The following is a 24,425-nucleotide window of genomic DNA, read 5'->3' on the forward strand; positions in this document are numbered from 1 at the left end:
GTCTCAGTGACTACAAAATCTCCTAAGAAAACCTGACCAGCTGCTGAATTTTCCTCACATTTAGAAACTTTTTCCTAAAGACAGCCCTCATTTCTCAAGGGCAGCTGGGCAATGGTCTCCCCCCTGCTCCATCATCGCCAGCTGTGGAGAAGAAACCATTCCCCTATTTTTGCTACACCTTTATATGCTAAGATTATTGTCCGGTTCTCTTCCAATTTTTTATTCTTTAAATTAAATCTTAAATTGTGTTAACTTGTTTTCCCTAGATCTCTGATGGTGTTTCCTCTGCACATTATCCACTGCCACCACAAATCAACATAAACTTCTGACTACTGAGAACAAACTCCTGAAAGTAATACCAAGTAAGCAAATAGTAAAATGACATTTTCTACTTTCAAGATACAGATAAACTATGCCTTTGCAAAGGGGTAATACTGAATGGGTTTTCAGACAATATCCAGAGCCACGGTGTTACATATTTTTTATACTAAAATGATGTATTTATGTGTGTGTGTGTCCATATGCACACAACTACAGTTTATATAAGACTTCAGGTTATTTTGCTTTGCTTTTTTTATTCCAGAACAATTTTGCAGGAGGTGAGGGTGGGAATCAAAAAGCAAAATCAATTTTTCCTTTTACAGAAAATATCAGTTTGGGACCCTGTGAAATGTATTTTATGGCAAACGCACCACCCCTCAGGCCTGTACAGACACAAAATAACTTCTTTTCTGCTTTAGTTCTTCCCTTGTGTTCTACTCACCAGCACAAAATGAGTCACAGTCAATCATCTCACTGATATCTTGTGTTATTAGAGCCACAGTTCCTTAAGCATTTCTCACAGTACTAGAAATAGTAGCTGCTCTCAGACTACTATATCTACTTTTGAAGTTGGTGACATTTTATTTTTTAATTATTTAATTATTGTGATTTATTCCTTTATGAAGACTTTTAACAATCACATATGATGGAGAGGGGTAAAAGCACCCTGATTTATTTTTCAGACACTTTCTTTCTGAAGTGCCTGTGCAGCACTTCACACATAATCTATTCTTCTATGAGATATATTAAAAAAAAATTCAAAAAGGGGAGGTTGGGAAACAAAAAATCCTTCTTTTATTTCTTTCCTTTTTCACATTCCAAGAATTGGCATCTTTGATCTGATGATGGAGGAAAATAGCCAGCTGGCTTAGGTGCCTGTGCAGTGCAGATTGACTCCATCAAGAGGAAGCTTGAATGTGTGCTAAGCACAGCCTTTTCAAAGCTGCCAGGAGGCCCAGGGAAGCCAAAAGGTCTGCCCCATTAAATGGACCTCATCTGACCAACCTTCTTCCTCTTTTTAAAATTTTAACCCTTTAACATGCCCATAGTACAGGCATTCAACCTTCTTTTTTGTATTATTCTGAAATCAAGAAAAAAAATTAGACAACATTCTTTAGATAAAAGTACTTACCATGATAAGGCATCTGCCCATAGGTAATTATTTCAAACAGAAGTATCCCAAAGGACCAGACATCTGATTTAATGCTGAATCTGCTGTAGCGGATTGCCTCTGGGGCTGTCCATTTCACTGGGAGTTTTGTTTCAGTCCTAGCTTCATATATTTTTTCATTTTCTACCTATCATGGGTAAAACAAAACAAGCCTGGTTTCAGATCTGCTTCAGCAAAGCACTTAAGCATCTGACTAAGCTCAGCATGTGCTTAAACTTATATTTTAACCAAACTCTTATTTTTCATGTAAGTACCCATTTTCTGAAGTCTACCATTGGATTCAGCTTTGCAGTTGAAAAGTGTGGAAGCTTCATCAGAGGCTTTTCTAAAGCATTTATGATTTCAAGCAAGCACACAGCATTGGAGTGGCTCCTGATTAATTATGACTTGCTGCTGTGAATTCTGGACCTGGCATGCAAGATTTCAAAAGTCTGTCAGGAGTGGCAGTGTAAGCATCCTGCTGACACTAGAGACCAAATGTCTCCACGTCTGGTCTACAGTAAAGAGAGAAGGCAAGAGCAAGAGCTAATGAATTTCAGAACCTTTCTTCTGTGATTTATTGTGATGTTGAAGGGTCATTGACTTTGATAACAGTGGCTTAAGCAGGTTTTTGGGGAAGAAATAATAAACTCTGACTGATGTGAGCTAATTAAGGTAAAGTGTAGATGAAAAACACAAAAAAAGTGTTGAGTTGCAAATTTGTGGAATCATGTCCTTAGTTTTATCGCACAGACATCTAAATTTTGTGAACATTTCTTCTCTCTTTAATCCCTACACGTAATTTAGTGTACACAAGTCGCACCTAAGCCTCAGTCAAGTTTTTCACACGCAGATCCAGACATACATGCACCAGATTTTGCTTTTTTGATTGTTTAAATACAGAATACAGTATATTTCCCAGCTGCAATGCTCAATAGTTTTGAAAAGACTGGTTGTTATTGATTTCGATCTCTATACTTATACAGTTGGCATCTTGACCATAACACTAATCTTTAGAAACAAGAAACATATCCATAATTCTTCATTAAAAAATAAATACTTTTTATGTTAAAGAACTTGTAATATTAACTTATGCATATTTACAACAATCAAAATTAAATTAAAAGCATTTTCAAAGTCCCTTGTTGCCTTTGTTATTATTCTATACTTCAGTATGTTACCCAATTCTGTTATGAACTTCAATTTCTGCTGTTTGAATGGAAAAACGAAATGAGAAGCAGAAGACTTTTTTCTGTTTTTCCTTCTCAGTGCAAGAACATAAATAAATAATAAAACCCAAAAAAACACAGATTCAGAAATCATGGATTTCACACTGAAATCCATAAAATATGACTAAATAAATCTTTCCAACACTGATCAAATCATTTTCAGAGGTAAGAAATCTCATTTCTAAACCAGACCTCTTCCATAGGGATACTCTGGCCAGTGATCCTTGGCATTCTCTGCCTTCAAGGACTAGAGAAAAAAACAAAACAGTGCAGTGGGAAAGAATTTGCAGCTGCATCAGGCTTAAAGCTCTGAGAGCTCACTTTATGAACTTTGCTGTTAGCTGTGGAGAGGAATAAGGTCCTTTTATGATTACCACCTGTGATCACAAGCACTCTAGAGGCAGAGGGGAAGTGAACAAGGCGAGAGTGTTTGTCCATACATTTTTATGTGCCTTCCCTTACAGGCCCAGGTGTACAATCTTTCCATCATTCCTCTCCATGCTGCAAACACTGTGGATAAAGCTGGTCCAGTGAAGGGTATTGCTTGCCAGGATCCTTCCTGGGTGGCTAGGTGGGAAGTAGACCCTAGGATTCTTCAGATTGGCACAAAGACACAGGACAACTTCTAACCTTGCATGTGATAATGCAGGTAGAAGATACAAGTGAACAGGTTATGGGTCCTTTTCTCCCTGGGCTTGCCTTTGTCTTAATCCATCAGTTCAGGGCTACAATTCATTCTTTACTTGGCCTCTTCCAACTTGTTCTCCAGAGTTAAGAGCAGGGATGATTAACCCTTTCACAACCTACCTTAAAAACTCTTGCAAGTCCGAAGTCTGCCACTTTGTAAACATTGTGCTCACCCACAAGAACATTCCTGGCTGCCAGGTCCCGATGGATATAGTTCTGAGATTCAAGGTATGCCATCCCAGAAGCCACCTGAGCAGCCATGTCTATTTGATGTGTCAGGGAGATTTGAGAGCCTCCATCTTCTGTTTAAAAAGGAGATGACAAGAACATAAGAACAAGAAAATTCTGATTTCAGACATAAATAACTGAAAACCTGCCTGGTTCAAAAAGCCAACACAAATAAACCAAACCATGCAATGTAATAAAGTAACAGCCCAGACAAATGACAGGGATTACTGAATGACATTACTTATTTCCCAATAACTGAGTAACAGTGTTTGTCCCATCTTCTCTAAAAGAGTAGATAATACACGCAGGTGTTAATCTAGGCCAGGAATGAGCTGCTGACACAGTCCAAAAAGAAAATATTTTATCTACTGATAGTAACACAGTATGCACCTTTCTGACATAAATGATTCATAAAACTGTTCCAAACTGTGAGTAAGAGTTAATGTCAGGACCCAGTGGTTGTAGCCAGAGCTTACTAAAGATGGAAAAGCACAGAATTACCCTTGTTCCCTGTTCTCCAATGATTCTGACTAGGAAAAATACCCTCTGCTGTCAAGTATAACTCATTTTCACTTTCCAGTCCACTTGACTGCTTCATGCTGTTATCTCTGTTGTTGCTACTCAAGAGTAGGACTCCTTGAGATGCTTTTCAAGCTGCCTCCTTCTCCAGTAGAACTTTTTGAAGCAATGTGCTTGTCATTCCCACCACACCAAGATAAGCAACTTTCAGAAATTGAGATTTGGAAATCAAAGATCATTGTTCAAACAATGCAGCAGATGAACTTTGAGCTGAGCAACTTTTCTCTACAAATGAAAGAAAGTCTCAGGCCATGAAAAACTGCAGCCAAAAATTGCAAGGCAGGTAATGAAATAATAAAAAATTAATTGGGGTATAACATATTAGAGTACAAATTCAGGGCTTTTGTGGCATTTTGGGGACAACTAACCAACTTTCTCAACACAAAGAATTTAAACCAGGAGGTAATTGATAGTAAACCAAATCAGTATTACATTCAAGGACCACTTCACCCAATCTCAAATGCTGCAGTGCTGAAGCATGGCTTTCTATCTCTGTAGCCTCTAACACCCAAAACCATTTCAACTTTGCTTCAGAACCTTAATATCAAAAAGCTGAATCCTTGCTGCTAGGCTTATTGGCAGTTCTTTGTCATCAGGCTGGTGACTTTTTACTTACTGCCTCTGTGTTAGAGAAATAAAACTTTTGTAGCTGGCAGTTTTCTCTCACTTACTTTTAATTGATTTGCAGTGATAGTGTGTCTTAGCATTGTTTTAAATAGCCTCTTAGCATTTTTTTAAATAGCCTCCTCCATTTCTGGCATTTTATTTGATGGAACTTTGTCATCCCACCTTATGAAGAATGTGAAATGCCATTGTTTACACTAATGTATTCTGCAATCCAGGCCTTGAATTTCCTGCTCATTTGGATGCTCTGATATAATTAGGAAAAAAAAATGCATTTGTCCTGTGTGTGTCATTTTTAAGGCTAAAAATTCCAACACTAAGATTATTTACTTTTATTGTTGACTCAGAATGTCTTTTCCTCTCCTACACATATGTTTCATACTGCTTGGACTTTTCAAAGAGAGGGGTACAAAAATTGAGCTGTGTGAAAATCCACTCAGTCCACAGAATAATACAACACTTTGAAGATTTTCTGTTCTGATAACTGGCAGACATCAACATTTATTATTCATCTTCTTAGACAAATATATAAATCCAAAAATTATGCTCATGGTGTATTTAATCAGAAAATAATTAAATGTTTTCAAGCACCTTGCATTAGTACTTGGGTTTTGGAAGTTAGCCTGTGTCAGTCAGCTTTAAATATTCCCCTTTACATGACTTCATCTGCATTTGTTGTGAACTACCTGCTGGTGAGACCAGACAAGGATGCCAACAAAGTTGAGCACAGGTTTGTCACTGGTCTGCTGATGCTCCAGGACAGCCAGACTTAAGCTTGCTCCAAGAGGCAAAATAAGGCAATGCCACAGGAGAAAGGGGTGACTCATCAGCCTCGAGTTTAATGAGATGCTTCAGTGCAGAATAGGAGTTAGAACTGCTAAACCCCCCTGTTTTATTCTCTACAGATACTCAGGTGTACCATGCTAAAGGACAAGGTTAAGATCCACCTCTAACACTGGAGTGGCACCTCAAAGACCATTTCTTTCATTAGGAATGAATGTTTAGACATTTAGACCAGACTGGGCTGACCTACTGTCTTTAGCCTGTGGGCTGAGGGAGGAGAAGAGGCCACTGTTGCCCTGGCTGCTGCAGTATTTTTTGGATGATCTCTCTGTAAGCTGGTTCTGCACTGCAGTTGTTCTGGAGTGAAAGGGAAAGCTTTAATGAAGAGCCTCAGTGACCAGGAGCTACAACTTGTGCACAAAGACAGAGGATGAAATCACAGGTCTCATTGGGATCTGAGGTGTAAATCATGTATGTCTGTCTCATAAAGATTTCTCCAGGCTGGGCCATTCAGAGCACACAAGTTCAAGCACAACTTCTCTGGACAAAGTATCCCAGTACCTCACCACCCTCACAGTGTAGTATTTCTAAGAATTACCTAATTTAAACCTACCATCTTTCAATTTAAAGCCATCCCCCCTTGTCCTATCACTGCCTGGCCTTTTTAAAAGTCCCTCTCCAGCTCTCCTATAGGCTCCCATTAGGTGCTGGAATGCTGCTCTAAGTTTATATCTAGCTAGCTAGCTATAGCTATAGATATGTCTACATAACTTCCACACTCAAAATCAGGCACTACTGCTGAATTTATAAATTTATAAATAATCCTATGGATTATTCTTTAACTGATCAAGAAAATGTGGTACCTCCATGTCCTTTTTTACTAATATTTTTTTTACATAACCCTCAACCTCATATGAAAAATTTATTAGAGAAAATATTAAAGAAGTCTTGGGGTCTGCACCCTGTTCTAAGCAATCTATCAAAATCGTTCATATAGAAAAGACAGGAAAATATTCTCATTGACAGATATCTGACAATAAAAAAAGAGAAAAATAAATAAGCAGCACTTTCTCCAGTGAGGGCATTGCCTCCACAATAATTCACTGAATTTCAAGACTACATACCTGCCAGAACAAGCCCCAGGCCCATCAGAATTGATAAAAGCACTCATACATTTATGACAATTTCATTCACTTCCAATAACAAAGAAAAGTTTTCAGGTGCATTTTTCTCATACTGGTGGCAGCTCAATAACTCTGCATAGCAGTGCTCATCAAGAACTCTCCCAAAGTACATTTACAGTGTGCACAGGGAATTCCCATGTCCATCATTATTAAGTAGCTGTCATTATGGGGAAATGTGATAGTAACTGTGAATAAAATATTAGGGACTTTTAAAGCTGGAAAAGCATACCATATAGTTCTAGGAGGGGAATAGGAACAAAGAATATCTCTGGACTTTTCTCCACTCTAGTTTGCTTTATTTACCCATCATCCACACAGAGACAGAAGCCTTCTGGAAATATTTTCCTGTTTCCTGCAGAGGTTGAATCTCAAGAAAACTTACCAGGAGCTGTGCACTCCAGTTGATATAGATCACTTCCAGTCACAGAGCTCTATACAAGTTTCAAATCTCCTTCCTTATTAGTCTCACTGACAGAAATTACTTTTCTCTGACCACAATATGTATCAAAACCCTTGGACCTCTGCCCCCACCTCTTAGTCCTGTGCACTTCCCTGTGCATCGGTCATCAGACAAGGAGGGATACCACTAGACTGGGTTTCAACTGGACATTTTTACGGATATCTTGATGGCTGTCTAGAAACCAGCTGACTTTCTACGGCTTCTGATGAAGAGCTGCAGGAGTGAGCACTTAGGCAAGGAGCAGGATGCTGTGCATATGCTGGCAACTGATTCATACACAGGCTGCAGCCCTGATATACTCTGGACATGTTTACTCTGTGCACACTAACAGACCAATTTTCACCTCTGCAATAGCTGTGACTCATCCTGGCTTTTTCAGGAGCTATTTCTCCAGTGCAATAAATGTTTCCATGCACAGCAATCATTCCCTGATGTTCCAGGCTCTTTCAATCATATAAGCTGCAATCTGCACACAAAGGCACCAAAGATGAGAATTTGAAGGAAATTTGTGCCTTGCTACCTCTGGCCAGCAAATGCCTACAAAACTGTGGATGATCTGGCCCAAGGTCATTGCAGATCCACTCTGGGCAGTTCCTGGTAGGGCTGTCTCTGTGTCAGAGATTTCTTTAGCTGTAATTGTGCATGGACAGACCCTCAATTAAAAATGGTTCTGCAGAAAAGATGGGGGAAGGCATGTGTCATGGTAAATGCTGTCTGTGGTATTACACAGGGCTTTGCTTTATGGGCTGTAAACAGAGAAGAAATTCAGCATGACAACCATGGCAAACATTTTGTCTTCAAGAAATCATTACAGCTTTAAAGACATTTAGCATCTCACAGACATCTGCTAAACTGAAAATGGGTAACAACACTAGAATCAAGCATTTCCCAATAACAAGAGTGAACTTAAAAGTGCAATCATTATGCTAGTCTGTTCCAGGCTGTACAATTTTATTTTTAATTATTATTTGCCTTCAAAAGAGCACTTTGAAGTGCTACTGAGATAAAAGCCCTGATGAGATAGGCAAGGGACAAATTTGTAGTGAAAAGCTATCCCTGACTAGTAATAGTTTTCAAAGCTGTTAAGAACATTTTGTGGAAGTGCTTCTATTTCATGTCAAATATGATGACTTATCCTTCTGGATACTTATATTTTTATTCCTTTGTGTGTGTTCCCATCTACTCCTAAAATGGATGAAAAATATGGGTCATTATAAGGCAAGAATCAGACTGTGGATGTGATCCTTTCCTACTTTTCAAATATTTCAGTTGTCAAAAATTCATAAACCTTTCTGCTTTTATCACCCCACACATGGCAAATAATGCAGCTTTTACATTAAACCAGGGTGTTGTACCTCTGTCTTTTATGTTAGTGTATTTACTAAACTGCAGCATCCTTAAAATGAGTTTAGAGTAATTTGCTTACTTTTAAGGTATTCTAGAAGACTTCCATATCTCATCAGCTCAGTAATAATATAAATTGGATCCTCCAAAGTGCAGACAGCATAAAGCTGTATAAGCTTGGGGTGTCTCAAGTTCTTCATTATTTGTGCTTCCCTCAGAAAGTCTTTTGGATCCATTGAACCTGAAACAACAGCATACAACAAAACTGAGGTTATTAAAGGGCTTTCTACCAGCAATCTTAAGGGAGAAACTGATATTGTTTTCTGTCTTTGAAAGTATATTAACATTTCAAATCTTAACAGTTCCCACAGAAAACAGACAGTGCAGCTGAAACAAACATTTAATGAGTGAAGCATGCCAGTTGTGTAGGGACAGAGAACATATGTGTACCAGCCACCAGAAATATAAAGGCTAAAATCAACCACCCCCAGGACTCCCCCAAACAGAAAAAAAAAAGTGAGGCTAGAATATTAAGGGATACATTTTAAACAAACAACTTGTTAATGAAAGGATCAGAAACTGAGGTGAGAGTGTCTAGGTAATGAACATAAAATTTCTGACAGAAAACTAGTTCTGCAATAAAAATTTGTTGCACTATATTTTCAGCTTCACCAATTAAAGCCTGAAAGCACTGAAATCAGTTTAGCATATGCAGAGATGATGTGTGCATTTTATGTATACAAAAACAAATAGCTATTTATAACGATCATGCAATAGCAACCCTATCACAAATACCAATGTATGTGCAGATGTAACATTAATTTTACAATCCCATAAATGCCAAAGTGTCTTAAGAGCAAATGATGCCAACTTTTCAAGCGTTACATAAGATCATAGCATCTCTAGTTCTATTCACATATATATATATAATGAACAAATGCAGAAACTATGTCAAAGAAGCAGTCAGAAATGGCACAGGAAGCTAAAGTCATGGCACATGTGGTTTGACAGGTCACGTGTCCTGAATAAGAGATTGATTGGGAAAACATGAACAAATAAAGAATCAAAGCTTTCTAGATGAATGATCCAGTAGTCATCAGATATTGTCAGATGTTTGAGGAAGTTGGTGAATAATGTCTCCCTCAAAATGCCTGTGCAAGCAAATTTGAAATTATTCACTTACTCAAATGTCTCACAAATCAAAATACTTTAATTAAGAAAATATTACGGTTCAGATTCAGGAGGAAAATGTCTAGTTATCCAAGTTATTCTGCTCTATGCCATGTTTAATAACAAACCCATCTTACTCAGTAAACAGACTAAGTAGTTTGAGAAGCCAAGGCTGCAAGAGTAGGAGTCTTCATGGGGTTTTTCTATATTAGGTAACGTATAAGGTTCATTTGGGAGTTTGATTCTGTTCCAAACATGGATGTTTAAATTAAGCTAAACTCTTGGAGGATATTAAATGGCTCAGCAATAAAATTCCAACAGAAATCTGTTCTACAAAAAAGGACTAGAAAATCAGCCTCTTCACCCAACACCTGCCTTGAATGCTACCTCCTGAAAAATGCTCCAGCCTCTTTCCTAAAACATAGGAATGATGTGTGATTTCTTATCCTCGTATCAATACAAGAGGAATGATTCAGAAATGCCCTTGACATTACTACTTGAGAGAGCAAAGATTACATTACAAGGAACAGGTACTTCTCACTTCTGTTTCCTCATACTTCCCTTGGCAATTCCATATTGCCCACTTTGGTGAGAATTTATAGGATGTCATTAGGAGGAGTGGTCAATGTATTTGGATTTCCATCAATAAATGGCAAGCAGCCAATAATACAGCTCCTCAACAGGTACAAGCTATACTAATTTTCTTTTCTCATTGTCAGAGGAAAGTGGGGGCCTGCACAAAGAGTAAATGACCACACCTGGTCTGGATAAAGCAGAGATTATGACAGGGAGAAAACCCAAAATATCTGTGATGCTTATTCTATATCCTTTTCTTGTTTAGAACAGCACAATCTTTAGCGATTTACTCAAACTTTCCACCAATTCTAGATTAAAGAAATAATTTTAAAGTCTAGGGTTGTCTTTATAGGGTTTGGACTCACTTTGATATTGATTTAAAATTTTGCCCCATTTGCTTACTTGTTTCAAGATACATGCATTATCATGAAAATCAACCTAAAATCTACAGAAAAGCTGCATGGTGTGAAGCATTCTGTCTCCAAAAGCAAATGCATCAGCATGACTAATGATTTAACATCAGTGCCAAAATTTGACAAGTTGATCCTAAAAAGGATGAACTACTTGCTCCCTTAGAGTCTACCAAATCATGGACCCTCTATGGGTCTCTATACAGGATTTCTTCACACCATAGAATTTGACAGTCTGATTTGTTCCTGCCATCAAAGTTTGCCTACAAGGAATTTCTCAGTTTAATCATGCTATAAACTTCTCCCAACAAACTGAAACCAAACAACATGTTTTTTCAGGTATGACAACTTTCAATAAATTAATCAAGAAGGAACTATTCCATTAGCTGAATAGCTGCAAATCTTTTTCTACACTGTAAAAGCAAATAACAGTGACAATAATGATAACAAACCAGAAAAAGATGAATAAGTATTTCCTGCATGTTTTACAGAGCACATGTAACCTTCAGTTTTATTTAGTTTATCTCTTTAAACTGTACAAGTAGCAGACAGCACCCCAATCCCCCACAGGCCTGTAGATCTTATATTGTACTTCATAAGATTGGATGCCAAATGAAAAGAAATTAAAAGTGTCTTTATGAGTGTTCTGCCTAAGATTATGTTTCAGCAACTGAATAAGCAAATTAAAAACTGCCTCTAAAAGCAACCAAACATGCTTGTTACAAATTAGTTGGATAAAGCCTGTCACAATAGTGGCAACATCCCTTTGGGGCAGGAAACACTTGCCAAATGGAGTTTCAAATAACTGAGGGCATTTTAGCTAGCAGTTGAATATGTTTTTCATGACATATACATTTTCACCTGTAAGTGGCAAACACAAGATAAAGAGCAGGTTACTGTAAGTAGAAATTACTTGGTCATAAAACAATTAATTAACATAAGCCTTTATTGAAACAAGTGGATGTTCCTTTTATCTAAGATACCAGTCTGGGAGTGAATTTATCATGACCTGAAGAAAATATGGTCTTGATAATATGTTTTTTGAATGAAAGATGTTCTTCTAAATGTCAAAGGCATTCTTCAGAACAAAATGTTGGAATCTATTTCTTTGACATGTTCTATATTGTGCTGCTTTGCCAGGAATCACTTCTGACTTATGCCTGTTTAAAACAGATATATCAGTTCTGACTAACTTCTCTTTGAAAATATTTTGTTCTAGATCGGAGGAAGCGTCACATTCTAAGATAAACACTGATATTCTGGAAATGAGTTAGAGAGGAAGGTCAATTATTTTCCAGATTCCACTGGCCTAAATGTAAATGGCCCTTAAGTATTTGATAAACCCATCACAAGACCCTTTGTTTGCAACTTTTCAATAAACCTTCCCAAATTGCTTCAAAGTACCTTGGTACTTCAGAGGGACCTAGTCTTCTAAGTAAAGTTTATAGAAAATTAATTTATGTGGAGACTGCATTAAGTATATAACTATGATCTTCTGAAGAAGTTTATGAGTAACAAAGAAATCACACTTAAAAACTAAGTATTTTGCAATACAAGAAACTAAAATAGCCTATTCATATTAACAGATGAATAATATATGTTTCTGAACATTCTGAAGAACCTTTGTCACCATGCGGAAGTAAACTTACAAGTCAGTACAAGGCCACATTCTGAATTAAATGGAATTTAAAAAATCTTTCTTTTTCAGGGAAACAGGGATACTTCCCTGAGTGCAAATCTTTTTGCACTGCATATGTATTAGAAAAATTAGAGAAATTAAAATGTTATGAAAAACTTCACTGACAGTACCAACCCAGACAATATTTTGGAAAAGCCTCATGAAAAAAAATCATGCTTGGACAGTTTCCATGCAGAGAGAAGCTTGGAGATGCTTTAGAATGTGATAATGACAAATGTATGCGTCAACTCCAACAAGCATAAGGAACTTTATCAGATACAATTAATTGGTGATGATAGATGTCTGCTTCACATGCTGACAGCTGGAGAAGCAAGCTAGCCCAGACAATAGGTTCTAGAAAATCCATCACACTCAACATAGGACAAAGTGCAAATCCCTGCTGCAATGATTTTCACTTAAATAGAAAAATCCAGTGTCTCAGTGAGGAAATAAATACAGAAATGTGAAATGACATGTTCAGGGACCTGCATCAAGACTGTGCTGTGCAGAGCCAAAACCAGAAATAGCAACTGCTGGTTTCTAGACTGTTTTCCTATCTACTGATCCCTGCACCTCTTTGAAAACCATGGGTCAGCAGCTCAAAAGTCAGAGATGTTCCTTAAGGCAAAGATGTTCTCATGTTTTGTTTTTTTCATTCACACATTCATGGCTATGGTTATGGCTGATAAAATGTCACAGATGTCTCCAAAACAGACAAGTGAACCAGTGAACAAATAAGAGAATTATCTGAATGAAAGCACCACATTACTACTGCTTTCTGTTTACAGTCACACTGATCAACAGATTGTAAACGGAATAAGGAGAGGTAATGGGCAAGACATTGCCAATTGTATTTGAGAGCAAAGAGTGGAATGATCTCAGGGAATTTCAGTTGTAATAGTGCTGGAGGGACAAGAGGTGGATTTTGTGCAAATTGTTGACTTTGGTTTTGTGATTATGGTGTTTTGCTTTTGATGTGGGGAATTCTTTTTCTGGACACAGGATTTGAGGTGTGGCCTCACCAGCACTGAGCACAGAGGGACAATCACTGCCCTCGTCCCCCTGGTCACACTATTGCTGATACAGGCCAGGATGCCATTGGCATCACTGGTTTTAAGCCTTTTAGTAGCAATACCTAGAGATTAGTTTAAGTCCAGAAAAAAATTGTTTGAGAAATGAGGACACTATATAACAAGAAACTGCATTTAGCCTTTCTAAAAACAACTGGAAATTGGTTTAACCCACCCTGTGTTTACCTCCAGAATGGAAAGAACAATTAATACATTCAAATAGGCTTTTATTTTATTACAAGAAGACATACCAAGGGTTAAAGAGAAGACATCAGGCAAATTCAAATGTGAAATTAGGTGCAGATTCTTACAGTGCCTTCATCTTAGGACTAGAGGACTTCTCATTATTGTGTAGTCAAGAACAAGCTGTGTTTTGATTAAATATAAATGCTAATCTCAGCAGAGGGATGATGTGTAATGGCATATAACAGCAAATTATTCTGACTATATGTGGTCTAGAACAGATGTACACTGCAAAATAATGCTCAACAGAAAAACCCAAAGTAATAGAAATCCTTTCTGGCCTAGAGGTCTATAAATCTATGACATTCTGATTGCATTATACTCTTCTCTATTGTTCACCATATGATTACCCTTGATCAACCTGCTCCTGCTTGGTAATAAGAGCATTGTTCCATTTCACAATTTCTCTGCTGGCAAAGCCTTTTTAGCAGAACCTTTTCCATTTCAGCCCCTTATATCTGCCAGATCACTTTGAGTTTAACACATTCCTCTGTTTTTCTGATGACTTGCTTGTCCAGAGAGTCTACAGTGTAAAACAGCTTAGTGAAAAGTCTGTAGTTTAAAATACACCCCTCCTGCCCCAGTGTAAAGACAAGAAATTTAGGTCTTTGAGCCAACAAACAGGAGAGGCGTATTTTACAGTGTGTTACACTTGAAGCCTGAAACATTGCTTATGTGAATATTGGAAGCTTCAGTGATCAACACAATGTGTTTCTTGATTACTCATTAACTATATTATATATTATATTTTCCATTCATTTATCAACTTTATGTTATGGTGAATGAAATTACCAACCCTACCCTTTGCTGAAATTGTATTAGTACCAAGGTAAACGTTTATTACTCAGATTAGGGTGAGGGTATTGTGGTTTGACTTCAATTAGTGAATTGTTATTCCTCATGAGTAACAATGAGAATAAGCTATGGAAAACCAATGTGCTGATTACTGTAAGGCACTCCAAATGCCTTTCACTATACAGCGAAAAACAATGTATAGAAGATGATAATTCCCTGAAGAAGTGATACTACAAGGTTAATTGCTTACATTTGTGACTGTTTGAACTGTTTTTGTAGAATGAGATAGTTCACAAAGTACAGTGATAAGACATTCAACATTAACTACATAATTTATCAAGATGCCTTTGGGAATCAAAGTCTTCATTCTGAGCAACACTCTGCGCGACTCACGGCTTCCTTATCGCAGTGTTAGGTCAAACTCTCTGCTATCCAAGCACTGCATCCAGGTGGGGCTTCTGTCTGCCCTAACTCAATACAACCCAGCATGCAATCAGTGAAACTACTGCTGTTGACCTTAGCAAGAGTCAGACTAGAGTGGGAAAAAATGAGATAGAAAAAATATTGATTAATCGACCCCTTTTCCCAGGTGAACTATGATACTACAAAAAGAATCACAGTTGAAGGAGTTTCTTCCATTATACTGTGGTAGTCCATACATGATAAGTTTGCAGTGAGTCTTATGTTTATTCCAGTGAAAAAGAGATTTCAAGCTGGTTTCTGTTTGCTGAGTCACTAGGGAGATGTTCACTGAAAAAAGTATTGTCCTTCGTATGAATTATAGAAGGTCTTTAGTCTGAACAGTTTTTATATTTTCAGTTAAGCAGAAAGAAAAAAAAAGGTGTTTATTTTATTTCAGTTTGCATGTCCCAAACTATGAAAGATATCCTGATACAAGAGAGCCTTAAAACATATGCTTAAATCCCTCCCTGTTCAGGAGACCATTCAAGCAGTGCTCAAGCATATTGATGTTTTATTGAATCAAAGGTCTGAATCTGTTCTACTTCCTGAATCAGGCTCATTAGTGCCCAACACAAGCTTTTTCAATTAACCACAGATCATGTTGTTATCTCTTTTTAAAAAACATATATCTCATCCAGGCTGCCTCTCTTATCTATGTGGTTCTTGCCATCTGCTGGCAGATATTTTATGTTGTCAATTGAAAATGCACAAATTACTTGAAGTTAATGAAACATAATTAAGAAAAATGCTAAAACCTGTATTAGTTACAATCTTATATTACATGTAGATAGTGGGTATAAAGGTTGTGTACCAAAAACTTTGAAAAATTTGATTCAGGCAATACTAAGATTAAAGCACTCCTTAAGTAAAAATTTAGCATAGTAAATATTCTATATTACCAAAGAAATCACTGCAGTATAGCACCTAATCACTAGAAAAACCCTACAGATAACAAACTGCTTCTAAATCAATTACTTCACCTACAGATTATTCAATCTACAGTTACTCATTTCCACACAAACAATACTGAAAAAAATAGGTACAACCCTTGTTATGGTTGTCTTTTTATGTGATACAGATGTTGAATTAATTCAGCTCATCTAGAAACAGAAAAATGTATAAAATTCTAATTCAAAATACCAAAGATTATCTAGACCTAGACCTTTACTAATCTTCATGTCTAGGCATATGGATTTTAAGAATGAATTCATATATACAGATAGGCTCTGTTTGCTGCAGCATTTAAAAAGTAAAGGAGCACTCTTGCTAATAGCTCATTAACATTTAAGAATAATTTACATACCTGGTTTTAATGTTTTGATTGCCACGGGGGTGGTATTATTCCACAGTCCTTCCCATACTTCACCAAACTGACCAGACCCTAATTTTTTCACAAATTTCAGAGATCGTCGGTCTATCTCCCACTGATCAACAGTTTTGTAAGACAAATCAAAAGTAGCAGGAGTTTGTGTCTCGTAAAAGAAAATAAATAATACACTTCAACAACATATACAAATAATTGTTAACTATTTCATGTAAAGCTGGAACAGATATAAATAATGTTTCCTTAGAGTATACACATGCAATACAGTGAGCCAAGAACATAAAATACAACCCTCATACTGGGTGCTCTTTGTTAGAAATAAGAAATATGCTAAAGAAAATATCCTCCCATTAAAAGCAAAAATTAGAAATTATCCCTCTAGCATGCTTTTTGAAAAATGACATACTGGTTGCCAGCACCTTGTGGTTTTGTCTTAGTAATTACATATGGACAGCTAGAGTTATGAAGTTGGAGATTTCATTTCCATATATATTTATAAAAAGGTATTAATAAATCATGATTGGGCATATTTCCCCCACCCCCAAACATTTGATGATTTTTTTTCAAGATGGCATGGTACTTTATTATTAATTTGTCAATCTCAAGAACAAAACTGTAACACTACCCAAAACTTTCTGAAAACATGCAGATCGTTAACACTCTGAAATGGTAGAAGCAGATATGGGGTCAACACTTTCTGACAGATATCTAATGAGCTGGCTCACAAAAAATACTTTGCACGGTGCAGCATCCACGCCTTACCTTTAGGCATGGCCGTCCAAGCAACACGCAGAGGCCATCACTGTTCTTGCTGTAATAGTCAACCAACTTATTCAAAGTTTGAAAAGTTTTCCTTCTGGTTAGGAAAAAGCTTCCATCCATCCTTTTGATCCTGTAGTGCTTCACAGATGTGCCATCAAAAACTAAAAATATTTAAATAGATTAATTAAACTGAAGTGGTGCTATATCATTTATACCAAAACCATCATAATGTTCCTAAATATATTTATATATTTATATTTAAAATAAATTATTTTAGTTCCAAATATGACAACTATAAAAAAGCCTTTTTCAAACCAAAACCCATTGTTCACAAGCTTAACATGTCTTGTTTATCAGTCTTCAGCTATTCAGATTTGGAGATTCTCTACCAAAAGAACTGACACAGAAGTATAAAAATATATCTTCTGTGAGGCAGCTCATGTTTCCCATGTTTGAAGACACCAAAGCCAGCCAAAAGCATCTAACTGACAGCAATCTTTGAGTCAGTTTTTAATATTTTCTTTATCCTCCTTTATTTTAGTGTTAACATTCCAAATAGCAGCTGCTGGGCTGACAGGCATTTTAGAGGAAACAGATACACCCTCCACATAACCATGGCTCTCTGAAAAGTACTCACGTCTTCCAAGGGTTTTTTTACATTTTTTGCATGTTTGGAATATGTAAAAATCAGGTGAATAATGCTGTGTTTCAGGTAGTTGATTAATTCCTTTTCAGTGGAATGTTTTTCATTCAAATCTGTTGTGTCTTAATCAACAAGACTATTCCTCACCTCCTGTAAGTTATCTGCTTATAATGACAGCCAAGTGTCCCTCCCTGTCACCATTGGAGCACTCTTTAGATGTGTCAGAAAAATGGGCCACTGCATGCTGGGGCTAGACATGGATCAGCACAAGATCAGAGACAAAAAATGTATATAAATCACACACACACAGAGACACACACAGAGAAACAAAAAGTTTGGAGACCACTAGTTTAGAGATCTTTACAAAGGAATATCAGTAGAAGCAATTGCAGGCTCACAATCATCAGAGAGGGCAGTTCAGAAGAGCTGAAAAGGTGTTTATGTGGGTGTAATTTCCTAGACCCTCTATTATTTAGACATCACTGTCCATGTTCAGTGGGCAGTAGAGAGTTTATACTACATACAGAAGGGTAACTGATTGAGGTCCAAACATGTCCACAGCTGTTAGCTCTAACATGAACAGTGTTCCACAATAAACACAGAAGGTAGATTCTTTATACTGTACCATTGCGTGCATCTTGGCAATAACTATGGTTATAATAACAGAAGAATACATGGTTGGATATTGTATGTAGAAAGAATATAGAATTAGTTGCATGAAGTAAGCAAAGCTGATAGGAAGAATAACTTCTCTCACCATCTAAGTGGTGAAATCAAAGAGGAAATCTCTCCTTCCTTAAGCACTATTGTGGGTGGTCAAATATTTTTGCACTGTACTGTGCGATTGTTATCCAAGACCACCAGAGAGCAGACAGGAGCTTTTCAAAATATTCCACCTCAGGTAGTATTTTTAGGAATCTGAGAATTTACAATTCTGCATGAGGACAGGAATGAGAATATTTGTAATCAAAATCCATATTACATTGCACTTTTCAAATTATATTTCTTTTTGAATTAACACCAATAATTACTACTTTTTAACTGTAAAATTTATGGATGTTTTTGTGATGTGTCATTTGGAAATGGTGCTGAAGCAAAATGAAGGAAAGAGTAATTCAGTAACAATAGACTGAAAATGTAATGACTTTTCCAAAGTTCACAGGAAAATTAATCCAGACAAATTAATTAGTCTTTATGATGCATTGAACAAAAGGCCAGCAGGATTACTGTGTTAATTCAATCTCAGTTATATATCACAAGTAATAGTAGTTTGACTACCTGATTTATTTATTAGCAGTATTATAACTATTATTTGTGAAGTAGCTAACATTAACAATGCAAAAGCTGGTTTGAAGGATGTGCTCTAATTTCTTAAATGAGCCTTTTACAAAGCCTTGTGATTGACAGTATGAAGGTCAGGTGGTGATTTGTATGGAGAAGGTGGAGAAAATTTCTGCACTGATCCTGTCTCTTCTTGTAATAAGTGTATTAAGCTGAGACTAGTGTAGTATTTGACTGGCGGTTGTTTACTTTTATTTTAGGGCTGAGTTTGGCTGTACAAATCCTGCAGCACAAACTTGGAGTTCTGCAGCATGGTGTGGTTCCTCTGCCAAAATTATACAGAGCACATATCACTCAGGAAAGAAATATCCTGAACCCCTTCCAGTCATCTCTACATCCATACAGACTACTACATAACCAGGACAGGATTGTAATTTCAGTCTCACACAGCTTGACAGTAACTTGGTTTGAAGACTGCAGAGGCTTTCTCCTCAACTTGCCCTTTCCAAAAGAATTATAGCTCCCCCTTGGATTTCTACATGGCTTCAGTCTAGCAGGATTATCCTCTCCCAGCTATCCATCTTCACATGATGGATTAAGCAGAAGTAGATTTTGCCACCTGAAGAATGTGAATAAAATAATTTACTGCTGTTTCCTCAAGGCACAAAAATTTATGGTGACATCAGCAGAGTCCACACCTTCACTAAATGAGTCATGGAGACACTAATGTTCCATTACTGCCAAAAACGATGTGTCCCAACACAGCTCCTAGGAATGCCCTCCCCCAGCACCTGCCATGCAGCACTGCCACCAGCACCACTGCTCTGCCTCCATGCCCAGAGTGGATGAGGGAGGAGGGTGACTCATGAGATCACTCTCACCAGCACAGAACGGGTGCAGAGGCAGATCCAAAATCATCCTCTTAGTATGGCCATGATTTCACCAGCTCTGAGTCTGCTGCCTTAAACAACTACCTGTTTTTCCTACGCTGGAACCCAAGAGGAAAACACACAACATTATTTTGGGAGCATGGAAAAAAAAATCCTGAAAAAAACACAAACCATTTACATTGTTATTTAATGCAATAAGTATTTTAGATACCATTATTCAGTAATGGGCTAAGTACAGAGCCCGCTGCCATCATTGGCAATGACACTCAATTAAGCTGAGCACATCTAAATTATGGTTTTTAATTAAAATGAGGCAACATCTAAGATGGCACCAACATGTTTAAAATTTAATGCATTTCACACCAGATGCCGGAGTCATCAACATAAAAATCTGTCGGCAACATGTGCATTTTTAAAATGGGAAAACCTATTTTGAAAATGTCAAACACCCTAAATTTATAGTAACACATGTCAGGGGCCTATCTGGCTTGATGAGCTTTCCATTTCACTATTCACAGATGATAAAAACCTTTCTGAACATGAATTTTTGTTTTTAATTTAAATAATTATTTATTATCCAAATCTTAAAAATTGAAAGTTTTCCCAACAAGACAAGTTGGAGGTAAAAGTAATTTTCATGAAAGATTGAATTTTTTAATTTTTATTTTTTTTACTAAGGAGATTACTTGTCTCCATTAACATTAAATCTCATATATATCATTGTCCATATGAGTATGAAATCAAGCACAAAAGTCATAAAATCAGTTTATGGGTTCTTGGGTAAAAGAAAAAAATTATTCCTCTTCAACTTCTTTTTTACCTAAATGGCATGCGGGATGGAGAATTAAAATATTTTCTTAAAGACCTTCATTCTGAAAGCCAGGTTTTCTCTTCAAGACATCTACTCTGCAATGAAACCAAAACAGCAATAAAAGTTGGACAAAACCAATCAGACCTACAGAAGATGGGACTTTTGAGGTCTAATGTTTCCGAACTGAAAAAACTGGAAACAAAAATTAGGTATTCCAAAATATCCGGTTGTGACCTCTCCCTTGTTAGTGTATCAGCTACCACGGAGATAAAAGTCATCCTTCTGCCTCATAATTCTCCTTCTGCCTTTAGTGTCTCATAATTCCTACTGATGGCACAGACAGGAAAGATTCACTAAAACTCTTTTCTCCACAGAACCTGGTGAACTGACCTACTTTCTTTCCTACTAATGCTACCCACAACACAAACCATTTCATTTTTTGCTTTAGAATGCACTAGCTTACCAAGAAGTAGACAGTAAGAAATGAGATTATGGACCTAAAATATCTAGACCATGCTGTATACTATTGGGTTGGAAGCAAAATACAAACAGATGCCATTCAGCTAAGCTGATTCAGTAAATAGCAAATAATATTTAGCTCTTTGGGATGAAGTAATACGTTAAGGATAAATTATCTTCAACTCTGGGAAGCTGCTAAAGAATACAGCAGCACTGGGAAAGGATGCCACCAATACTGTCTACAGATTGCTTCAGTTTATCCTATTTCTTTGCCTAAAAGAGCACAAACATTTAATAAATCTGAGATGATACATATATTCATGCATACATTTTCAGAGGATAACCCATGTTTGTGTATGAAGGAGAGCCGGCTCCTGCAGCTGGAGCCTTGCCTCTGTGTATATTACTTTATTCAGCGCTGCTCATATCTTCCTTAATCAAACAAACCACCATGAAACAAACCTATACTGTTGGTTTCATATCTTGCTCTTATCATTCATCATCAAATCTCCTCTTAGCAAATAAGCTTATAAATATGTAAAGAAATGTCTACCACAAGCTTTCATAATTGAATCAAAAATACTAGATCAGATGGAATAAATCTTCTATCCAAAACTCATAACAAAAAAACTAAACAGCAGCAGCAAAGAATGCTTTTATACCACTACGAAAGCTGGCCTAATATTTATTTTAATTGTCTTGGATTTTTTTCTAGTTTACCTAAGATACTTCTACTTTCCTGTTAGAGAAGAGGTCAGCATGCAGGATAAATAAATAATATTTTTAATCCTTCTTAAAAGATGAGAGAATAATAAAAAAAAAAATTGCATTTCCACCCCCAGGTGCACAAAAGAAAGATTTTTCATTGATGTTTAGCAGTATTTACATGCCATAATTAAGATAATACATGCTTGTCTTTCCCTCCCTGCATAATACCACCCTGTCACCAGTTTAGCCCAGTCTTTGGATGACATCAGTTCACTGATGAACTTGAAGGAAGCTGAAACATGTGACACAGCAATAAGTTGGCACATGTAGAGAAAGCATTTTGAAAGGTCTGTGGCTGTAATATAGTCCTTGGGTAAAAGTGGGCGCACACAAAGGGGCCAGTTCTGTCACAGCTCAGCAGCAGTCTGATTCCTTGTTAAAGGTAGTTTTCCTTTAAGAACTTCATGGCAAGGACCAACTTCCTTGAGGGCAAACTGAAAACTGTGGAATAACCTCTCCCAGTACTGTAAATATCACATTTATTTCAATAAACATCCCTGTATTTCACATTTCTTTGTCTTGGCAATAAAAAGCATTCCTCACATTACCACAAGACACTGCAGGTACATACACTTTAGTTATAATTGGGAAAGTGAAACCAAGAATATGTTTCTTCACAACCTTAAGCTGTGATTCTGTGTATGTTCAGAAGGTGAGTGACACATAATCATGCAGGCAAAAGAGGAGTCAATATGAAAGAATCTGGTTATGGACAAGGTGCCTCTTATTTCACTTACATAATTCTGTGTGTGAATACTCATGTTTTTTTCACAAACATCAAAAACATTTCCTGGCTCTGGAATTAGTATAGGTAGAATATATTAGGAAGTTTGGGTGTATAGCCCTGTTGTCTCAAGTACAACACTATACTCATGACTCGCAGTTGTGTGACAAGTTTGATGGGAAATATTCACAGAAAACAACCAATGAAAAATCACGTTTACTATCTAAAATGACAAATATGTCAGCATGAAAAAACATTATGTACTTAAATGTGAATAAAATTATTAATGAATAAGTGTCCTAATTTGATAATAATTCAGATTCAAATAAAGGACTTAAATAAATTTCAAAATTATCATCAATCTAATTTTTTGCTGAGGTTTACAGTGAAATTTTCAGTGAAATATCACTGATTCTAAAGTACAGCTTTAAACACCTTCCTACAATTTTATTCCTGAAAACAAATAAATACAGACCTAAGTGTGAGCTCTAACAGAAATCTCTTCTTTAATTGCAGATATCTGTCAACATGCTTTTATTTATTTTTTTTTTTGTGTAGTCAGAATTGTAGTGTACAATTTTAATGTAATTGTTTATGCTTTGGTCATGAAAATATATTAAGGCAGCTAGAACACTGGAAGTACTAAACATAAAAAAGTTACTTTCTGTTCTGAGTATATTGATAAACAAAGTTCATAAAATATAAACTCAAATTACTTTTGCCAAGTTTTCTTTATATACGTCCTGGGGAAAAAAATCCCCATATTATTATGAACTTAATTTCATTTTCATACCTGCCGTTTATTGAAGAGGAAAAAGCCCAGACCACCTGAAAAAATTTTAAAATATTGCTTCAGATGAAAAACTAGAGTATACCTGAGAGTGAGTATTCGCCTTTTAGACTTTCACTTTCTCGGATTAGGAAGGCTCCTTCTTTGTTTTCAGGGTACAACAGTTGTCTCTCGGCATCTGCTCGTTTGATTGGGCCAAAGAACCATCTGAACAAATAAAAACCATTAATTTTACCACTCAGTGAAACATACCAGGAAGACAGTTCAGCTTTTATAAACATGCTGCATATTTACTAAGAGATAATCTGTGCTATGTTAATTAAATGTCAATAGTATGGGGGGAAAAAAGCCAACAAGAACTACAGAACAAATTTATTGCTAGAAAACATCGCTTACACATTTGAGTGAAAGCTGGATTTTTATTGCTGATGAAAAGTCTTACTGCTTTCAAGGCACCAAACATTCAGAAGTGACAGACTGATCTTGTCCCAGAAAAAAAATCACCAAAAGAAAATTTGTCAAGGCTACAAGGGCAGAAATTGATGCCAAATCCATTGATGCCACTTGAACTAGGTAGAGGTGCAGGTATGTGCTAACAACCCAACATCTTAAAAGACGAAAATCTCTCAAACTACAGAAGAGTTCTCAGATTCCAAGGTGTAAATCACCCTGCTTCCCCATTCCACTGCCACGTCAATACCTCAAATGAGTTACCGGCAATTCTTCAGCTTTGCTGCTTTTTGACAAACAAAACCAGTGCATCCCTCAAGCCATTACAAAAATCTCAGTACCAGTGTTCTGTGAAAACCTACTCCAATCTATGGCTTTTAAAACATTTTTCCTCACTTAGCCCTGTAGTTTGCAAAGGCTTGTTCAAGCAATAATTTTAATTTGCTCCTCTGAAGAGAAGATTTAGCTCTATTGCTGCTTTGTGCTGAGTTTAAATTAAAGAGAAATAAGACAGAGATGAGTCAGCATTT

At 36.7% G+C, this 24,425-nt stretch overlaps 1 protein-coding gene and 1 long non-coding RNA gene across 5 annotated transcripts in view; one reads left to right on the top strand and one right to left on the bottom strand.

The window, feature by feature from the left end:
* The window catches only part of LOC135296537 (uncharacterized), a 104,445-nt gene that overhangs the window by 64,216 nt on the left and 15,804 nt on the right, over positions 1-24,425 (top strand). For 2 of the 3 annotated variants that reach the window (XR_010358620.1, XR_010358619.1), the window contains 2 exons: positions 267-362; positions 1,744-2,336. This is a non-coding gene — a long non-coding RNA (uncharacterized LOC135296537). Of the gene's footprint in view, positions 1-266; positions 363-1,743; positions 2,337-24,425 lie in introns of those variants that run through there. The other variant, XR_010358621.1, reaches the window with a different exon arrangement.
* Positions 1-24,425, bottom strand: part of FRK (fyn related Src family tyrosine kinase) — a 49,103-nt gene that overhangs the window by 2,648 nt on the left and 22,030 nt on the right. The window contains exons 2-7 of one of the 2 annotated variants that reach the window (XM_064412979.1): positions 23,531-23,652; positions 17,080-17,240; positions 16,297-16,417; positions 8,672-8,830; positions 3,504-3,689; positions 1,454-1,615 (exon numbers count right to left, since the gene is read on the bottom strand). In XM_064412979.1, the coding sequence (XP_064269049.1) occupies positions 1,454-1,615; positions 3,504-3,689; positions 8,672-8,830; positions 16,297-16,417; positions 17,080-17,240; positions 23,531-23,652 (911 nt within the window). Of the gene's footprint in view, positions 1-1,453; positions 1,616-3,503; positions 3,690-8,671; positions 8,831-16,296; positions 16,466-17,079; positions 17,241-23,530; positions 23,653-24,425 lie in introns of both variants that reach the window. The other variant, XM_064412978.1, reaches the window with a different exon arrangement.

This window comes from Passer domesticus, chromosome 3 (assembly GCF_036417665.1).
Source record: "Passer domesticus isolate bPasDom1 chromosome 3, bPasDom1.hap1, whole genome shotgun sequence".
Lineage (NCBI taxonomy): Eukaryota > Metazoa > Chordata > Aves > Passeriformes > Passeridae > Passer > Passer domesticus.